The following is a 15,533-nucleotide window of genomic DNA, read 5'->3' on the forward strand; positions in this document are numbered from 1 at the left end:
ATCGCAACTACGTGATCTTTAAATGTTCTTTATGAAAGTTCAAAATGTGACCAAAATGGATTTTGGGAAATCAGCATAGAACTTGTGTCTGCTTTGACTGCAGTTGTTGTTTCTATAGAATGTCTATTTGCAATTTCTTAAAGAGGTAGCATCTCACAGCCAAAATGCATGGCATTAGGCCTAAATGTATTGAATACAAGGCACTGCTAAGGTTAAAGACACTGGACACCTTTGGTAAATGTCAAAGACCAGTCTTTTCACTTGGTGTATCTCAACATATGCATAAAATAACAAACCTGTGAAAATTTGAGCTCAATTGGTCGTCGAAGTTGCAAGATAATAACGAGAAGAAAAAAAACCCCTTGTCACACAAAGTTATGTGCTTTTTTATATTTAGATGCTTAATTTCGAGACCTCAAATTCTAAATCTGAGATTTCGAAATCAAATTCGTGGAAAATTCTTTCTCGAAAACTATGCTACTTCAGAGGGAGCCTTTTCTCACAATGTTTTTTACTATCAACCTCTCCCCATTACTCGTCCCCAAGTAAGGTTTTATGCTTATACTTATTTTGAATAAATAACAATAGTGTCCACTGCCTTTAAATCTATGCAAGGGAACATCAATATGATATGAAAATCTAGTTAAAGCAGCCTTATTCGAGCACGTTGCTGCAGGCAACATTCAAAAGCATAAATAAAATTAAAATAAAAAACGATTTGGCCTGTAACCAAAGAAGTATAATTACATACTTCACGCCTTGAACTCGTGTTGTTTTTGTACTCTTCAAAATGGAGAATTTTTTTGTAGCACTCCCTCTGCATAATGCTTGCCAGGTATCTGTTTCTCACTGGAAGTCATTCAACGAAATGAACAAAAATAAATGTAGTATCTTGAGCCTGGATTTCTCCTGGGTCCTTTTTACTGTGTGGAATGGTTATGGATAATAACGGGGGACCACCAATGAAATAACTTGAGGCAACATACAGATGATGATGATATCTCTACACAAGGCTTTATTAGCTGAGCTCTGCACCTTTCCAGTATCTTTCTCAAACTGACCTCTTCTTCTTACATTTCTTTATTTTATTCCAATCTTTGTTATTCATCATTTTCTTTATCAAAACATTGTTTATAAAAAGAAACCAACCGCACACACGCTTTGCAAATGGCTCACGCGAGCGGTTGATTAATTTACATATCACTACGTGAGCAAGACGCTTTTTAAAGTTTTTTTTAATTTGCAAGTAGTAAAAGGCATACAAAAGGTTATAAAAGGTTTACAAAAGCAAATTGCGATATATGAGTTAAAGCTTTTCAGAGAAAATAGTAATATAGAAGACATTTATGGGTAAAATTGTGGCAAGATTTTGCTTTTACCTTTATTTAGCAAAGACGGGTATCTTTGGTGACACTGTTAACTGTGACTGAACACGTTTTTTTAATTATCAGATATCATTAATATAATATAAACTTATAATTGAAAAAAAATAAACAGCTACGTTTTTCACTCTTGTATGATTAATTTCTTTGGATGATGACAAAAGGTCGACAAATATTCTCTTAAACATTTATGTGTGTTGATATTGAAATAAAACCATTCACAAATAGAACAAAAATAAATGTGAACCATAAAAAAAATTGGTCAATAAAACTATAAATTTTCAACTTTATCCTTTGTAGTGTGTCTTATTGTGAGTCCAGCACTAGTATAACATCTGCCCAGTTCCTCTTACAAAAACACCAAAGAACCTGTCTCTCACCATGCTGGGGCCCAATGTCATGGCTCTGCTTACCGCCGAATTCTGCGCTTACGATCACAATTCCCCGCTTACGTACAAGCGCCTAATTTCTGCGCTAGCCTGATATATAATGCCTATTATAGTAACATGGAGTACGCAAGTAAGACAAATGGCCGCTTCTTTGTAAAACACACTTGCCGTTTCCGTAAGCGCCGATTCTGTGCTTACGGTAAACATATGCATGAAATTTGGCCCTGGTACAGACTGATGAAGACAGAAGCTCAGCTATACAGATGTAGTTGCTAGGGACATGGGGTTGCTTCCAGCGGGGCCCTTTTTCATACCGCTGCTTAGCGGCCGATTTTGTGCTTACTGTGTGATTTCCATTTCATAGCGCTGCTGACCGTAAGCACACGAGAAGGCATGTTAACCTTCCAGTGCTTACCGCACGGAAATAAATGACGTCACAATGCAAATCCATGGTAAACACGCAATATGGCCGCCCATTTCTGCTAACCTGTGAAATACACTAAGGCTTAAGCAAATTTTTCTGTTACAGTATTAAGCACGCAAATTTGCTTACCGTTAAACAGCGCTATGAAATTGGGCCCTAAACTTCTAAATCTGAGATAGACAGGGATGGGCAAGCCCCAACATGATTACGACCTCGGTCGACTAGATTCATCGACAGGTTCACAGACAAATTTCCCACTTCTCATTACAATTTCGTCGGCTCAGTGCCTGCAATTTTCACATCCGTAACGATAACAAAGGTCATTCAATTTAAAACACATATTAATTTGAGGGAAAAAATACATCCAAATCAACAATAACAATATTACTTAAAAAACGAATGTTTCTTTTTTTGCCAAACAAATACTGTTGAAGACCACTCTTGATCAATAAACTTCAATCAACGAGGAACAACAGCAATTTCAAGAAATCCGTACAGTCTGCACTAAAAACCTTATAGTCAGCAAACGATTTATAAAATTGTTTAATTGGAAACCACACACAAATAATGTTTGGTAAATTTACTGGATCCCGCCAGTTTTGACAATAAAATTAAATTTCTTTTCTATATTATATTTGCATAAAGTTAAAAGATTACAATTAATATCATATCGAAAATAATATTACAAAAAGGTAGAAACCGACCCTGTGTTAAGAGAAAAGTCTTACAAATAAACTACACAATCGTAACATCAGGCAGGACATTTACTATTTGGTTTCGTGTATATCATAGTTCCTTTTGGTTGGTAGGCAGTTTGCAACAGTAATTCTAAATTCTCAAATAAACTACATTATTTAAAAAACATTGCCTGCGTTATAAGTAAAATTCATATTTGCTTGTAAAAAAAACAATTGTATATCATTTATAAACCAAAGAACCACACTGTAACCACAGCACACATTTGTGGGACACATTGCAAGAAACCGTCCAAGTTGATTTTCAGACTTACCATTGCAGAGTTAAGGGTATCATACATGATTGGTAGGGATAAAATACATCATTTTAACCAGAGAGCTTACAGATTAAGAAGTTCTTACTAGAACATTGTTTAATGTGAAATATTTCCCATTGAAGTGAAGTCATCTTCGAGAAAACTGTGTCTGGAAACCTAAAAAGAACGCAGCGGCTGATATTTCGGTTGTTGAAACCAAAATTAAGGAAAATGTGTTTACATGCTAAATATTGTGCGGGGTTTTTCACCATTTTTACCTGACTCACACAACAGATTGAGCCCAAATGTTCACAGGTTTGTCATTAAACATGAACATGTGACTCTTTTGTCAGCTCTACCAACCATGTTTAATACTTTTAAAAGCAGTGGACACTTTTGGTAATTACTCAAAATTCAGCATAAAACCTTACTTGGAAATGAGTAATGGGGAGAATGGGGAGAGGTTGATGATATAAAATATTGTGAAAAACAGCTCCCTCTGAAGTGACGTAGTTTTCGAAAAAAAAAGTAACTCTCCACGAATTTGATTTCGAGACCTCATATTTAGAATTTGAGGTTTTTGAAATCAAGCATCTGGAAGCACACAATTTCGTGTGACAGGGGTGTTTTTTTTTCTTTCATTATTATCTCGCAACTCCGACGACCAATCGATCTAAAATTTCCACAGGTTTGTTAGGTTATTCATATGTTGAGATACATCAAGTGATAAGACTGGTCTTTGACAATTACCAAAGGTGTCTAGTGTCTTTAACATTGGTTTATACCTAAGGACATTTTTCAGTGTCTGTGATTCCGTCCAGGAAGTTCTTGCGGGCAGCTGCATTCTCAAAGCACAATGCGCCTCCAGCTCGATTCTTCTGGCTTTCCTGTCAAATAACAATAAAAGAAACAAGATGCATTTTTAACCTTGTTTAAAAAATGATAATGTTTTTTTCCACTTAGATTGTCTGGACTGGTTAATTACCTTCTTACTTTCGTAAAAAATAACAGTTGAACTTGTTGTAGAACATTTTTCATGTTTTGTTTCGGGTAAATGAAACTATAAGGATGCCTCATTAGTGAACTTACTCACTGCATCTTACAAGTTTGAGGAAACAAGGGTGTTTGCGATGTGAACCAGATACAACAGGGTTAACCCCTACTCTTCCGCAACAAGTGGTCTTGATTCTTTTAGTTCACTTTCAATACTAGTGCACGGGACCTAATGTCCCATCCGAAGGACATTGGTCAAAGTTGTTTTTTGATGGATCAATGACATCATCATTCCCCAGAACAAGGCGCAGAGGAAACAAGTGCCTAGATTGAGACTTAAACCCACACTGTACTGATCAGAACATAGAGTTATATAAATATTATAAGAAATAGAGGGCGCACTGGCCTATACTACGCGACCCGGCATGCGCGCAGGCGGCCATTTTCTAAGTTGACAAAACAGGCATCACACAGCGTGTGTTTATTTGGCCATTTCGTAAGTTGACATCATATACAATGTATATTAGTCCGGGAACCCAGCAGGGTTTATTGAAAATATTGAGTGCAAAAGGTTTGAGGTGTGGGATGTGCAGGGCCCCCCGTGGGAACCTTAATGTGAATTCGTAAGCGCACCGAGTGGTGCGTTGGGAGGGGGGAGCCCCCTAAACTCACCCAAAAGTCCATTTAAATGAACTGTTGAGTGCAAGCAAAATTTCTTCATATATTGAAATGCCATGGTCCACTGACTATGAATTCCGTACTTAAGAAAATAAACAATGGTGCCAAGTGTACTTAAGAAGGCCCTTAATTAGTGCTAATTAGGCATTTAAATACAATTTTTAGTGCAACGATGAAACATGTGTCAAAGTGTACCTTACACTGGGCTGACTCAAAATCAACTGCTTAAGACAATTTTAAGTGGTGCCATCTTTGCTTAAGAAAGGTCAACAAAAGGTCAAAGGTCAATATAATGAAAATGTTAAGTGCAAGCAAAAATCTTCATGGATTGAAACACCATGGTATACTGGATGAGATTTCCGTATTGAAGAAAGTGAATGTTGGTGCCAAGTGTAATTATAAGAGGGACCTTAATTGGCGCTAATTACACGTTTAAATGAAATGTTGAGTGCAAGGATGAAACATGTGTCAAAGTGTACCTTAGACTGTGCGGACTAAAAATCAACTGTATATGTATAAATATTAACTGTACTTAGGACAATTGTTAGTGGTGCCGTCTACGCTTAAGAAATGGTCAAGGGTCAACAAAGGTCAAAGTTTGATTTTATCATTGATTGCAAGCAAGGTTTCTTCAAGGATTGAGAGGCTATGGACCACTGAATGAGATTTCCTCAGTTAAGGAAATAAAGATTGGTGCAAAGTTTAATATGGTCTTATAAATAGCACTAATTACACATGTGATCGAAAGTGTTAAAGTTCCCTAATTGAACATTGTCAGATAACACTTTTACGAGCAGAATAAGCTGATGGTGAGTCTTCGAACTAACAAAATCCCCAGAGGCCCCATAGGATCTGAACACACATTGACATCGGCCAAAGGTCTAATTTTTTAGCAACTGTTACCGGGAACCAACCATCCTGTCACTGGCTTCATTGTTGCAGACATCAGGAAGACACAAGACGACCAGCCCTATAACTCTATTGATCAGAAATACCAAAGCTCGACTCCGGTGCTCTTAACCATTTTGCCATGACCGTTCTACTTACCATTCGATTAAGATCCCCGATACAAATCCACTTTGATCCTTTTAGAGCAGTCACAGCCCACTTTGAATGGTCCTTAGAATGGCGGAAAGCTTCTGACCCAAGGTTCATGGCAAGAATGTTCTCGACATGATAAGACCCAGCGCAGTATGATTTCATTTTTGTACCAGCGCCATTTTGCCAAGTCTGAACTGAAAGTTTGCTCTTGAGGGATGGGGCTAGCCAAGCGGAATAAATGTCTGCAAAGAAACAAAGAGAGAGCAAGTTGTTTTTTTGAGTCCTTAAAAAAACACGAGTTGCAATAAAAATCACATGCACTAGCCTATATTAGTTAAAGACACTGGACACTATTGGTAATTGTCAAAGACCAGTCTTCTCACTTGGTGTATCTCAACATATGCATAGAATAACCAACCTGTTAAAATTTGAGCTCAATCGGTCATCGAAGTTGCGAGATAATAATGAACGAATAAAGACCCTTGTGACACGAAGTTGTGTGCTTTTAGATGCTTGATTTCGAGACCTCACATTCTAAACTTGAGGTCTCGAAATCAAATTCGTGGAAAATTACTTCTTTCTCGAAAACTACTCCACTCCAGAGGGAGCCGTTTCTCACAATGTTTTATACTACCAACCCTCCCATTACTCGATAGCAAGTACGGTTTTATGCCAAAAATTATTTTGACTAATTACCATTAGTGTCCCCTGCCTTTAACCCCAGTGTTTCAGTCAACCATAATACATAACTAGCAAGAGGTGTGTTATGATTTAGTTTACTGACCTTGACCATAATTTGAAAATTTGGCAAAACTGTCGAATGACTGTCCACCACTAGATGTAAGGGATACTTGTTTATTCCAAGGTTTTGTAGTAACATGCTTCCCTTGTGTAACCTTAACTAGGCTAGGGACATTCTTAGCAAGTTTAGGTGGAATGTTGGAGTCGTAGACCTGGGGGTAGTTGTACATCAACTGTTGACCTAAAAGAGAGGTTAGGGGAAATTTGTCATGTTAAAACAATCAAGCAGTAGTTTTTTGTATCATACAATAGTATTCAAAATAGACTGTTCAAGTACCACTGGTGCACTGAGATCGTGTGTCAGTTTCTACGCACCAAGAGCAGCTGTCGTCCAATGATCTGCCTCCTTTGTCTAAGTGAGGGTGCTGTTTGAAAGTGTGATGTCATATGCAATGATAAAGATGTTTACTGATCATGTGACCCGTGACGTCACATGTTTACAAAAGAGTCACCCAAGCTTTGGACTTCCTACAGGCACGATTTGTAACACAGCTCAATGGAAGAAAACATAGAATCTTATATTCTATGGAGATTGCACAGTCTAAATGCCATAACTCTCGTAGACTGTTGTACACACGCACGAACATACAGAGCGCAAAGGTTTTGAAGCATTTGCATCCCTGTTTATGTACAAACCATAGGGTTATATACAAGGGTATTTAAGAACGGAACAACTGAATATGCTCTAAACCATACAACTGAATATGTATACATCGGGCGCTAAAATGATTTGAGGGTGACTAGTCTATGGGTGCGTTCGTTGAGCTTCCCTGGGTCAACCCCGATGTGGCGTATTTTACTTTTTTCCAGGACGAACGTGGGCACACAATTACCCAACGTTCGTCCTCGAGCCAGAAAAAAACCCCAGACACGTCACCACGTGAGCCTTCCCGTGGTGACGTCAGTGCACCTCGGGCCAGCCCCAAGTGACCCCATCCACAAGCGGGGGTCTTGGGGCTGGCCCGAGGTGCACTGACGTCACCACGGGAAGGCTCACGTGGTGACGTGTCTGGTGTTTTTTCCTGGTTCGAGGACGAACGTGGGGTAATTGTGTGCCCACGTTCGTCCTGGAAAAAAATAAAAATAATACGCAACATCGGGGTCGACACAGGGAAGCTAAACGAACGCACCCTATATTAGCTCTTCGAGGTATTGTAAGTTGACAAGCTAGTTCCCGAGAAAAAGGCCAAGGGAACTAGTTTGTCAACTTCCAATACCGAGGGGAGCTAATAATCGACTAGTCACACGAAAGATACCATGTTATATTTGTTTTACTATACTTCATACATGTTCAGTTACCGTTGCAAATAGAAGCAAAGAGGAAATGACGACTGAAATAAAATGCATTCTGGATAATTTTGCTCATGAACTTTCTTTAGTTTCTGCACTTTATGGGCACGAAAACTGACCCTGATGAACACAAAAACTGACTGAATCTGTAATTCATTAATAAAAACAAGTAAGGATACATAATGGATCTAGCTCAGTTAATCATTGTTCACGTATTAATGTTTCAGCTGTTATAATATTCCACGATCGTAAAGCTCACGGCAAGTCAATAGCACCCATGGGGTGACGTCTCACAATGGTAATGCGCATGACCAGCTATTATTTGTCATGCGCATTTACCACTTGCGTAAATATTCACGTGCACGCTTGGTAGTTAGCAAAATTGACACGTGATGGTGAATGAACCAATGAGAGCTCGACTCTCGGTCATGAACATGTATGAGGTATAATATCGACTAGTCACCCTCAAACCACGTTGTAAATTATTATAACGTGCAAAACATTTCCACCCAAGTGATCAAGGCGGTCACATGAAGAAAAGAAAGGACTGTCCATTAATTGATCAAGTGAGCAATTTGTTTCCACCACAAGTTTTATATAAAAATGACTGCTTGGCGTGTAGTTTAATTACCAATTGTCTCAAATTGATCGTAGCCGAATTTTACACACAGGAAAGTTTGTCCGTTTTTGTTGGCAGTGGCTGGCCAGTTGTAACTCTGTGATGAATTTCTAGGGAAACGGGGAGTACTGTGGACGAGCCAGAAGCCGCTGCTTGCATCAAATGCCAAATCACCTGATGGAAAGAATGGTAAAATAAACATGAAACATAAACAATCTCATATGAAATGCCGGAAATTAAACTTTGTATTGTTATGCTATACTGGGTTTCGGAAAATGCTAAAAGCCAGCTGTATTTGGAAGAAATTTACAATATACCACTAAAAATGCAGATCTACACAGCATTTGTCAGACAGAGGATATGAGCGAGTTTACCAAACTCACAACGGAAGTACCTTGTTCACATAACACGTCAAACAAGTTCAAGGCAATGAACAATGCACTTGATGAATTTTACAAAAAACTGATTTTAAATGAGATTACTATACCTCATACATATTCATGACCGAGAGTCGAGAACTAGTTTGTCAACTTCCAATACCTCGGGGAGCTAATATCGACTAGAAAGAAACCATGTTATATTTGTATAATATTGAACCAGTGGACTATTCAGGTTTCTGGCCACGTGACATCTGGCAATGTTTGACATAGCTGAACATGATGCTGATGATTTTTTTTTGTAGATGTTGGGTAAAACTTGATTAAAGCAAGAGACTTGAAAAATGGCAAGGTATTTAAATTCGGTTAATGTCATGCACTTTTTACAAAACATGCTTTCAAACATAAATAGTCATGTTACCTTTTGTGTGACCATATTCTCCCTCTGTTATGTCCATGCCTGGCAATGCATCGTTGTACATCAAATATCCAACATTCTACCAGAATAAATCACAAAGAAAATAGTCTGTTGACAGGTGTCTTCAGTCTATTTGGTCTTTAAGTTCCGTGTGAAAATGAGTATACTCACAACATTATTGTCAATAAGGTTTTTAAAGTTTGTCTTTTGAAGTTGTTCAACAATATGACTTCCATTGCTTCGTTCTTCGGACCACGTACATCGCATGAGGCAATTTACAGGCAACTAGGTCCAGGCATGGAGGAAGGAAGAGAAGGAGCTCGAACGAAGGGACTTCAAAAGTCGAACCCGTGGTACCGCAACCGTTTAATGACACCTCGTAATCACCCACATACCTTACACAGACAATGGGCGACCTGGCGTATGTGAGTTTGTGCTTGCGCACTTGGTTCTTCACTCAACTATGGTGTCGTATATCGTATGGATATAATACAGAAACGAAAAACTTTTTCGAGACCCGATAAAAATTGTGCACACTTGTGCTCACCAAATCGAAAAACACAACTGAATACCAACCACCCTCGTGTGCTAATACCCAAATTTTGAACCACCGTTAGTGACCGGAAAGTCACAAAAAACGTAAAAATATGCCATGATGTGTCCGTGAAACATCACAAACGGTAAATGAAAACGTGTATATTCACAATTCTTGTCTCCAATGATTCAACTTTACACGGAGGCAAGAGCGCAGACTGGCGGTACCGCGCGTTCTGTACAAAGAGATTTAATCCTACTCGTTAATCGGCCGTCCAGCTGGAGGTCCACTATCTTTTTCCACTGGCCAGAGAGGGACATTGTCAGAGTATTATTTTGTTACTCAGCGGTTTTGCGGGTCGTTCGAGCTCCTTCTCTTCCTTCCTCCATGGTCCAGGCAATTTCCAAGAAAAATAAAAAAATCATAGTTGAATTTGTCCTTCATTTTCTTGAGGATAGTATAGTAAGACCAAAGTGTTCGTGTTACCTGTTGGAATGTATTTCAATATCAAGTCATAAACCACGAGAGAGTGTACTTAAAAACACACCAAGCTTCTGGAGAGGACTACAATCAGCTGTCTTCCTGAATTTTAATCAACAGCTATACTGCTCTTAAGAAAGATGACCTTGTTTTGAAACCACAGAGAGTGATGTGTAACTTATCGTCGCGTTCCTGTCGTCACCAAAACTTCAACGTGTCACAAACTATTTTGTGTTTACAAGCTTCCGTCATTCTCTTGATTTACGCCGCTAAACATCCACATTTCAGGACTGTTTTCTATGAGGGCCCATTGTTGCCACTTGACAAGTACATGTTCACTAAATGAGTTGTATTTCACAGTACCGCCACTTATATTTTGCGGCCGCCACTTATAATCTTGCGGCCGCCACTTATTATATTGCGACCGCCACTTAGTATGTTGCGGCTGCCGCTTAATATCTTGCGACCGCCACTTCTTATCTTGAGGCCGCCACCGATTATCTTGCGGCCGCCACTTAGTATCTTGCGGCTGCCACTTAATATCTTGCGGCCGCCACTTAGTATCTTGCGGCCGCAATTTATTTTCTTGTGGCCCCGCTCTTGCGGCTTGTGCTCTTTAGCAGCCAATCATAAAATCATAATCAGTATCAAATGCAGCCATCTGTATCCTTCGTGATTTTCTTGGTCTGTTTGGGTTTTAACAATAAACATAGCAACATCTAGCAAGTCAGGTTTGTGTGTTTTTTTTTCTAAAAAGTCCAAGCTTTCTTAATTCACGCTTTAGGGTCCGCATACTGACTATGATTATATGATTGGCTGCTAAAAAGCACAGTATTTCCCTTAAATCTAATCCAAGCTGGAAATAAATTTTGTATCAATGAATCCCGTTCATTTTGTCTAACATTGCAAAATACCGACAACAATTGCATGACTTTACGTCCTTATGAATGAATGAATGACAACCTGTCCCATTGTATGTTTGCAACTACTCAACTGTAAGATAATAAGTGGTGACCGCATCTTACTAAGTGGCTGGCGGCCGCAAGATAATAAGTGGCGGCCGCAAGATGTTAAGTGGCGGCCGCAAGATAATACGTGATGGCCGCAAGAAACAAGTGGCGGTGCTGTGCAATACATCTCATTCAGTGAAACATAGTTTTCCGATGCATACTCACGATGAAATATACAGAAAGTCCTGAGAAAAGTTCATTCAAATGTTTTTGTTGACTTATTTTATCCTCTTAATGTCCTCCCTTTTAACAAAAGAATCAATGTGTGATGAAGAGGTTTTCAACTAGTGGTTTAAACCCAACGAGACATGGGGTCGATTTCACAAAGAGTTAGGACTAGTCCTGACTTAGGACTAGTCCTAAGAGATATGAAAAACGTACAGCTAGTCCTAAGTTAGGACTAGTAACTCGTCCTAACTCAAGATAAGACTAGTCCTAACTCTTTGTGCAATCCACCCCTGGTTCTTGATAATTTTACCGAAACGAAGTGCGTGATGTGGCCATAGAGCTATATATATATATAGCTCTATGGATGTGGCACAACTGTTTCAGCCGTTGCTCTCGACCAATAGGAATGAAGAAACTGTCTAACTTATAAGAACAGGTGCAAGCTCGCGTGTCACGCCCATGTTTCAACACTTTTTACTGGTCATAAACAAAGGTTTGTACACACCCACGTGACGCGCTCTCCAACAATAGGAATAGCGAAACTGTCTGAGGTATTTACGAATGTATTTTAATGTATCTTTAGAACAATGTACTGATCTGTAGATGAAACTTAAGAAAGATTGAATTCTTACCTTACTGCTATGATTGCTGTATATCTGTTGTAAGGTGTGCGCGATGGCATGATTGGCAGTATTCAACCCAGTTGTGGATAACTTTAGCGCAGTCTGATGGACATCCATGTACATATACCCATAGCCCTGCTGTACTTGTTTTGAGCTACTATTTCTGATGATCGGGAGTTTGTACACAATAAACCTAGATAGAAAAATATAAACAAAGTATGAGCAACTAATTTGGTATCTTAGTTACTTTAAAGTACTCATGCAAGGTGGATATAACATGAGAGATGTGCAGTTTCACCAACACCAGGGCAAGCGTATTTCACGGGTTAGCAGCGAATTTGGGCTTCTGCGCGTGCGTACTTCACGTATCTAGGCATTCTACGCTTACAAGGCTAGCGCAGAAATTAGGTGCTTGCACTTAAGTGGGGAATCGCGATCGTAAGCGCAGAATTCGGCGGTAAGCAGAGCCATGAAATTGGGCCCAGGTCTCGAGTTTCATCTTGGAGATGGCCAAGGCCTTTTCATTTCGCAAAGGGCACTTCCATTAAAAAATCTGGAAGGGGCACCAAGGCCAAGACCAGGGCAACAGAGGCAATGGCCCATTCGACCTTTGTTTAATTCCAGGACTGCAAGAGATGTTTGGTAAGTTTCGTTGATTCTGCAAATTACAACAAAAACATAGCTGTATCCACTGCTGATTCAATCTAGTTTCGATGATTATGAGGTCCCGACAGACGAATATGATCATTGTAGGTAGATTTTGAGATGAGAAAATTAGAATTAGCTGTTGCAAACAAATTACCAACCAAATGGACCGAGAGTATAAATGCAAAAAATAGTTAATGGCCTGACGTTTCGACCCTAGCAGAGTCGAAGGCTAAATGACAACACAACAAACATGAACAGGTAACTAAGTGAAACATAAGCAGTGAAGTGGAATTACATGAATGGGATTAGAAAGCATGCAGAAAAAGCAGGGAGTAAACAATGAATAGGGGGACAAAAAGGGGGGTGAAGGGAAGGGACTGGCTTGACCACAAGCAAGAAGATGGAAACACAATTGTCAAACTAAAAATCCAAAAATTTACATCGACACTGAAGCAGAAAAACAAACCTTTTCAGCACGTCAGTGCTTTTGAACCAGTGACTGTGAGTGAAGTCAAGCAAACTTATTTAATTATGTTTTATTTACAAGCATTTAAGTAACTCGAAATTCAGTTTTTGTAACATCACAAAAACAAGGTGTTCGTGCTTTTGTTGGATAAATTATGTTTACTATTCTTCATGATTCAAGATTCATGATTAATTTCAAGATTCATAATTCTTGGCTGACGTAGATTTTGGGTAGATTTTTGATATTTCATAACATGGTCTGCAAGGCTTTATTCTCGTTGTTGGTGTTGATTTTCTGTGTCAAAAAAACACGATTTGAAATGCCATGCAAATAACCTAGCATTTGATACTAACCTCCCCCTTCCTCCGCCCCTTTACACAATCACACGTATGAATGGTGTAAATAATATAATAGTTTTCATTGTATAATTATGTTGTTGTCATACACCAACTTTTGAGAGCAAACGTCTTGACGGATTCGTACAAATAACCAAACCGAGCACTTCCATTCGGATTAGGACCTTTCATTCTCATTTGATACAAGCACTCAAATCAAAATCACATCCCAATCATTGTGTAAACTTCTCTGACCTTGCTCTGACCGAGTACCTTCCTTTTCCACCCACTTTTCGGGTTATTGTTAACCCTACTGTTCCCTCTGTGGAGGAATACTAGACTGCCTGTTTTGTTTAAAGTCGTCAGTTTCAAAGCATTCTTACAAACAAGTCTACAAAACCAAGATTCTAAATGTCTTTTCTAAAATTCACTCTTTCGTTGTCGAAAACTTTCCTGAAAGAGGCACACACCTGTATGGAACACACTTTGATAATCTGTGATAATCTAATTCACATTCAGGTCTATCCTGAAATACCAGTTTTTGAGACACTGGACACTATTGGTAATTGTCAAAGACCAGTCTTCTCATTTGGTGTATCGCAACATTTACATAAAGTAACAAACCTGTGAAAGTTTTGTTTTTGTTCTGTCATTGTTGCCCCATGGTGTTGTAGACATAATCAAAACGAGTACGTCCTCAGTTTGTGAACCAATTTAACTAAATTCAGCCTATGATTGGTGCAATGGTCTCATTTCACATAGTATTAGAATATAGATTTTCACTAAAACAGAGCAACATATTTTGACTTCCTTTTCATCTTGGCTGCAGATCTGAAAACGAGGCTTGAAATTACACACAAGTATAGCCTACAACTATCAAGTAGGTATATTCCTATCACTGAAGCAAACATACTTGTAGGCCTATGTAAGAACTGGTGAGATGTTGAACTTTCAACAAAATACTGTAAATTTACCTGACATCACATAAACAAGGTATCAGTGTGTCTTTCGATGAGTTGTGTTAATTATGGTTGATGATTCATGATTCATGATTTAAGATTCATAATTCATGGTTGACATCACCAGATGACCTCTGCTAGGTATGATAACTTCAAAACCCCTCTAAAAACTGTGAACATCATATCTTTAAAAATCATTGAAATACAGCGATAGAAATTGTGTTTTTCAACTTTAAACACCTTGTAATTTAGTCATGGAAGTTGAGCTGTCTACATATTGAGACTCAAATGTCTGATGAGTTCCAAGGTTCGAATTATTCGGTAAATCTGGAGTGTCATGGCCGAGCGGATAAGAACACCAAACTCAAGCTCTGGTGTTACTGTTCAGCAGAGTGTTGGTTCGAGTCCCGGTTGTGACACTTGTGTCCCTGAGCAAGACACTTTAACTATAATTGGTTATCTCCACCTAGGGGTAAAATGGCCCAGTGACCAGGGGTAATAATGTTGAAAGTGGTTTTAGAGATGCCCATCAAGTGTGAGAAGCACTATTTCAACCCTGGGTATTATTATTATTATTAGTTATGCGAGAAGAGTTCCACGGAAGAAGATGGAGAGAAAAAATACCCGGAAATAAAAGACCAGAACAAAAGAGGTTTCTGTGCTTGTATTCAATTACCACTCGATATAAATCCCTCTCTTATCAGGGGAGGGGGATCAAGAGCTTCAATGATTGTAACTTTCCTCTTGATGGTCATCAATGGGAAGAATGTTACGATCATCATAGTTGCATAAATCAGCGTTTCAACTATGGGTAAAGTTGCACAATTTGTATTTTTTCTCCTTCCGTGCTTTTGTATAAAAGGGGCCATCCAAAATGTTCAACATTTTCTAGGTCCATAGAGTAAC

At 38.8% G+C, this 15,533-nt stretch overlaps 1 protein-coding gene across 3 annotated transcripts in view; it reads right to left on the minus strand.

Moving 5' to 3' along the window:
• Positions 1 to 1,008: 1,008 nt before the first annotated feature.
• The window catches only part of LOC139948242 (plancitoxin-1-like), a 23,403-nt gene continuing 8,878 nt past the window's right edge, over positions 1,009 to 15,533 (minus strand). For all 3 annotated transcript variants that reach the window (XM_071946333.1, XM_071946332.1, XM_071946330.1), the window contains 6 exons: positions 12,229 to 12,412; positions 9,407 to 9,482; positions 8,621 to 8,782; positions 6,683 to 6,880; positions 5,905 to 6,140; positions 1,009 to 4,073 (listed from right to left, as the gene is read on the minus strand). In XM_071946333.1, the coding sequence (XP_071802434.1) occupies positions 3,972 to 4,073; positions 5,905 to 6,140; positions 6,683 to 6,880; positions 8,621 to 8,782; positions 9,407 to 9,482; positions 12,229 to 12,412 (958 nt within the window). In that variant the 3' untranslated portion in view covers positions 1,009 to 3,971. The remainder of the gene's footprint in view (positions 4,074 to 5,904; positions 6,141 to 6,682; positions 6,881 to 8,620; positions 8,783 to 9,406; positions 9,483 to 12,228; positions 12,413 to 15,533) is intronic.

The sequence above is a fragment of the Asterias amurensis genome, chromosome 15, assembly GCF_032118995.1.
Source record: "Asterias amurensis chromosome 15, ASM3211899v1".
Lineage (NCBI taxonomy): Eukaryota > Metazoa > Echinodermata > Asteroidea > Forcipulatida > Asteriidae > Asterias > Asterias amurensis.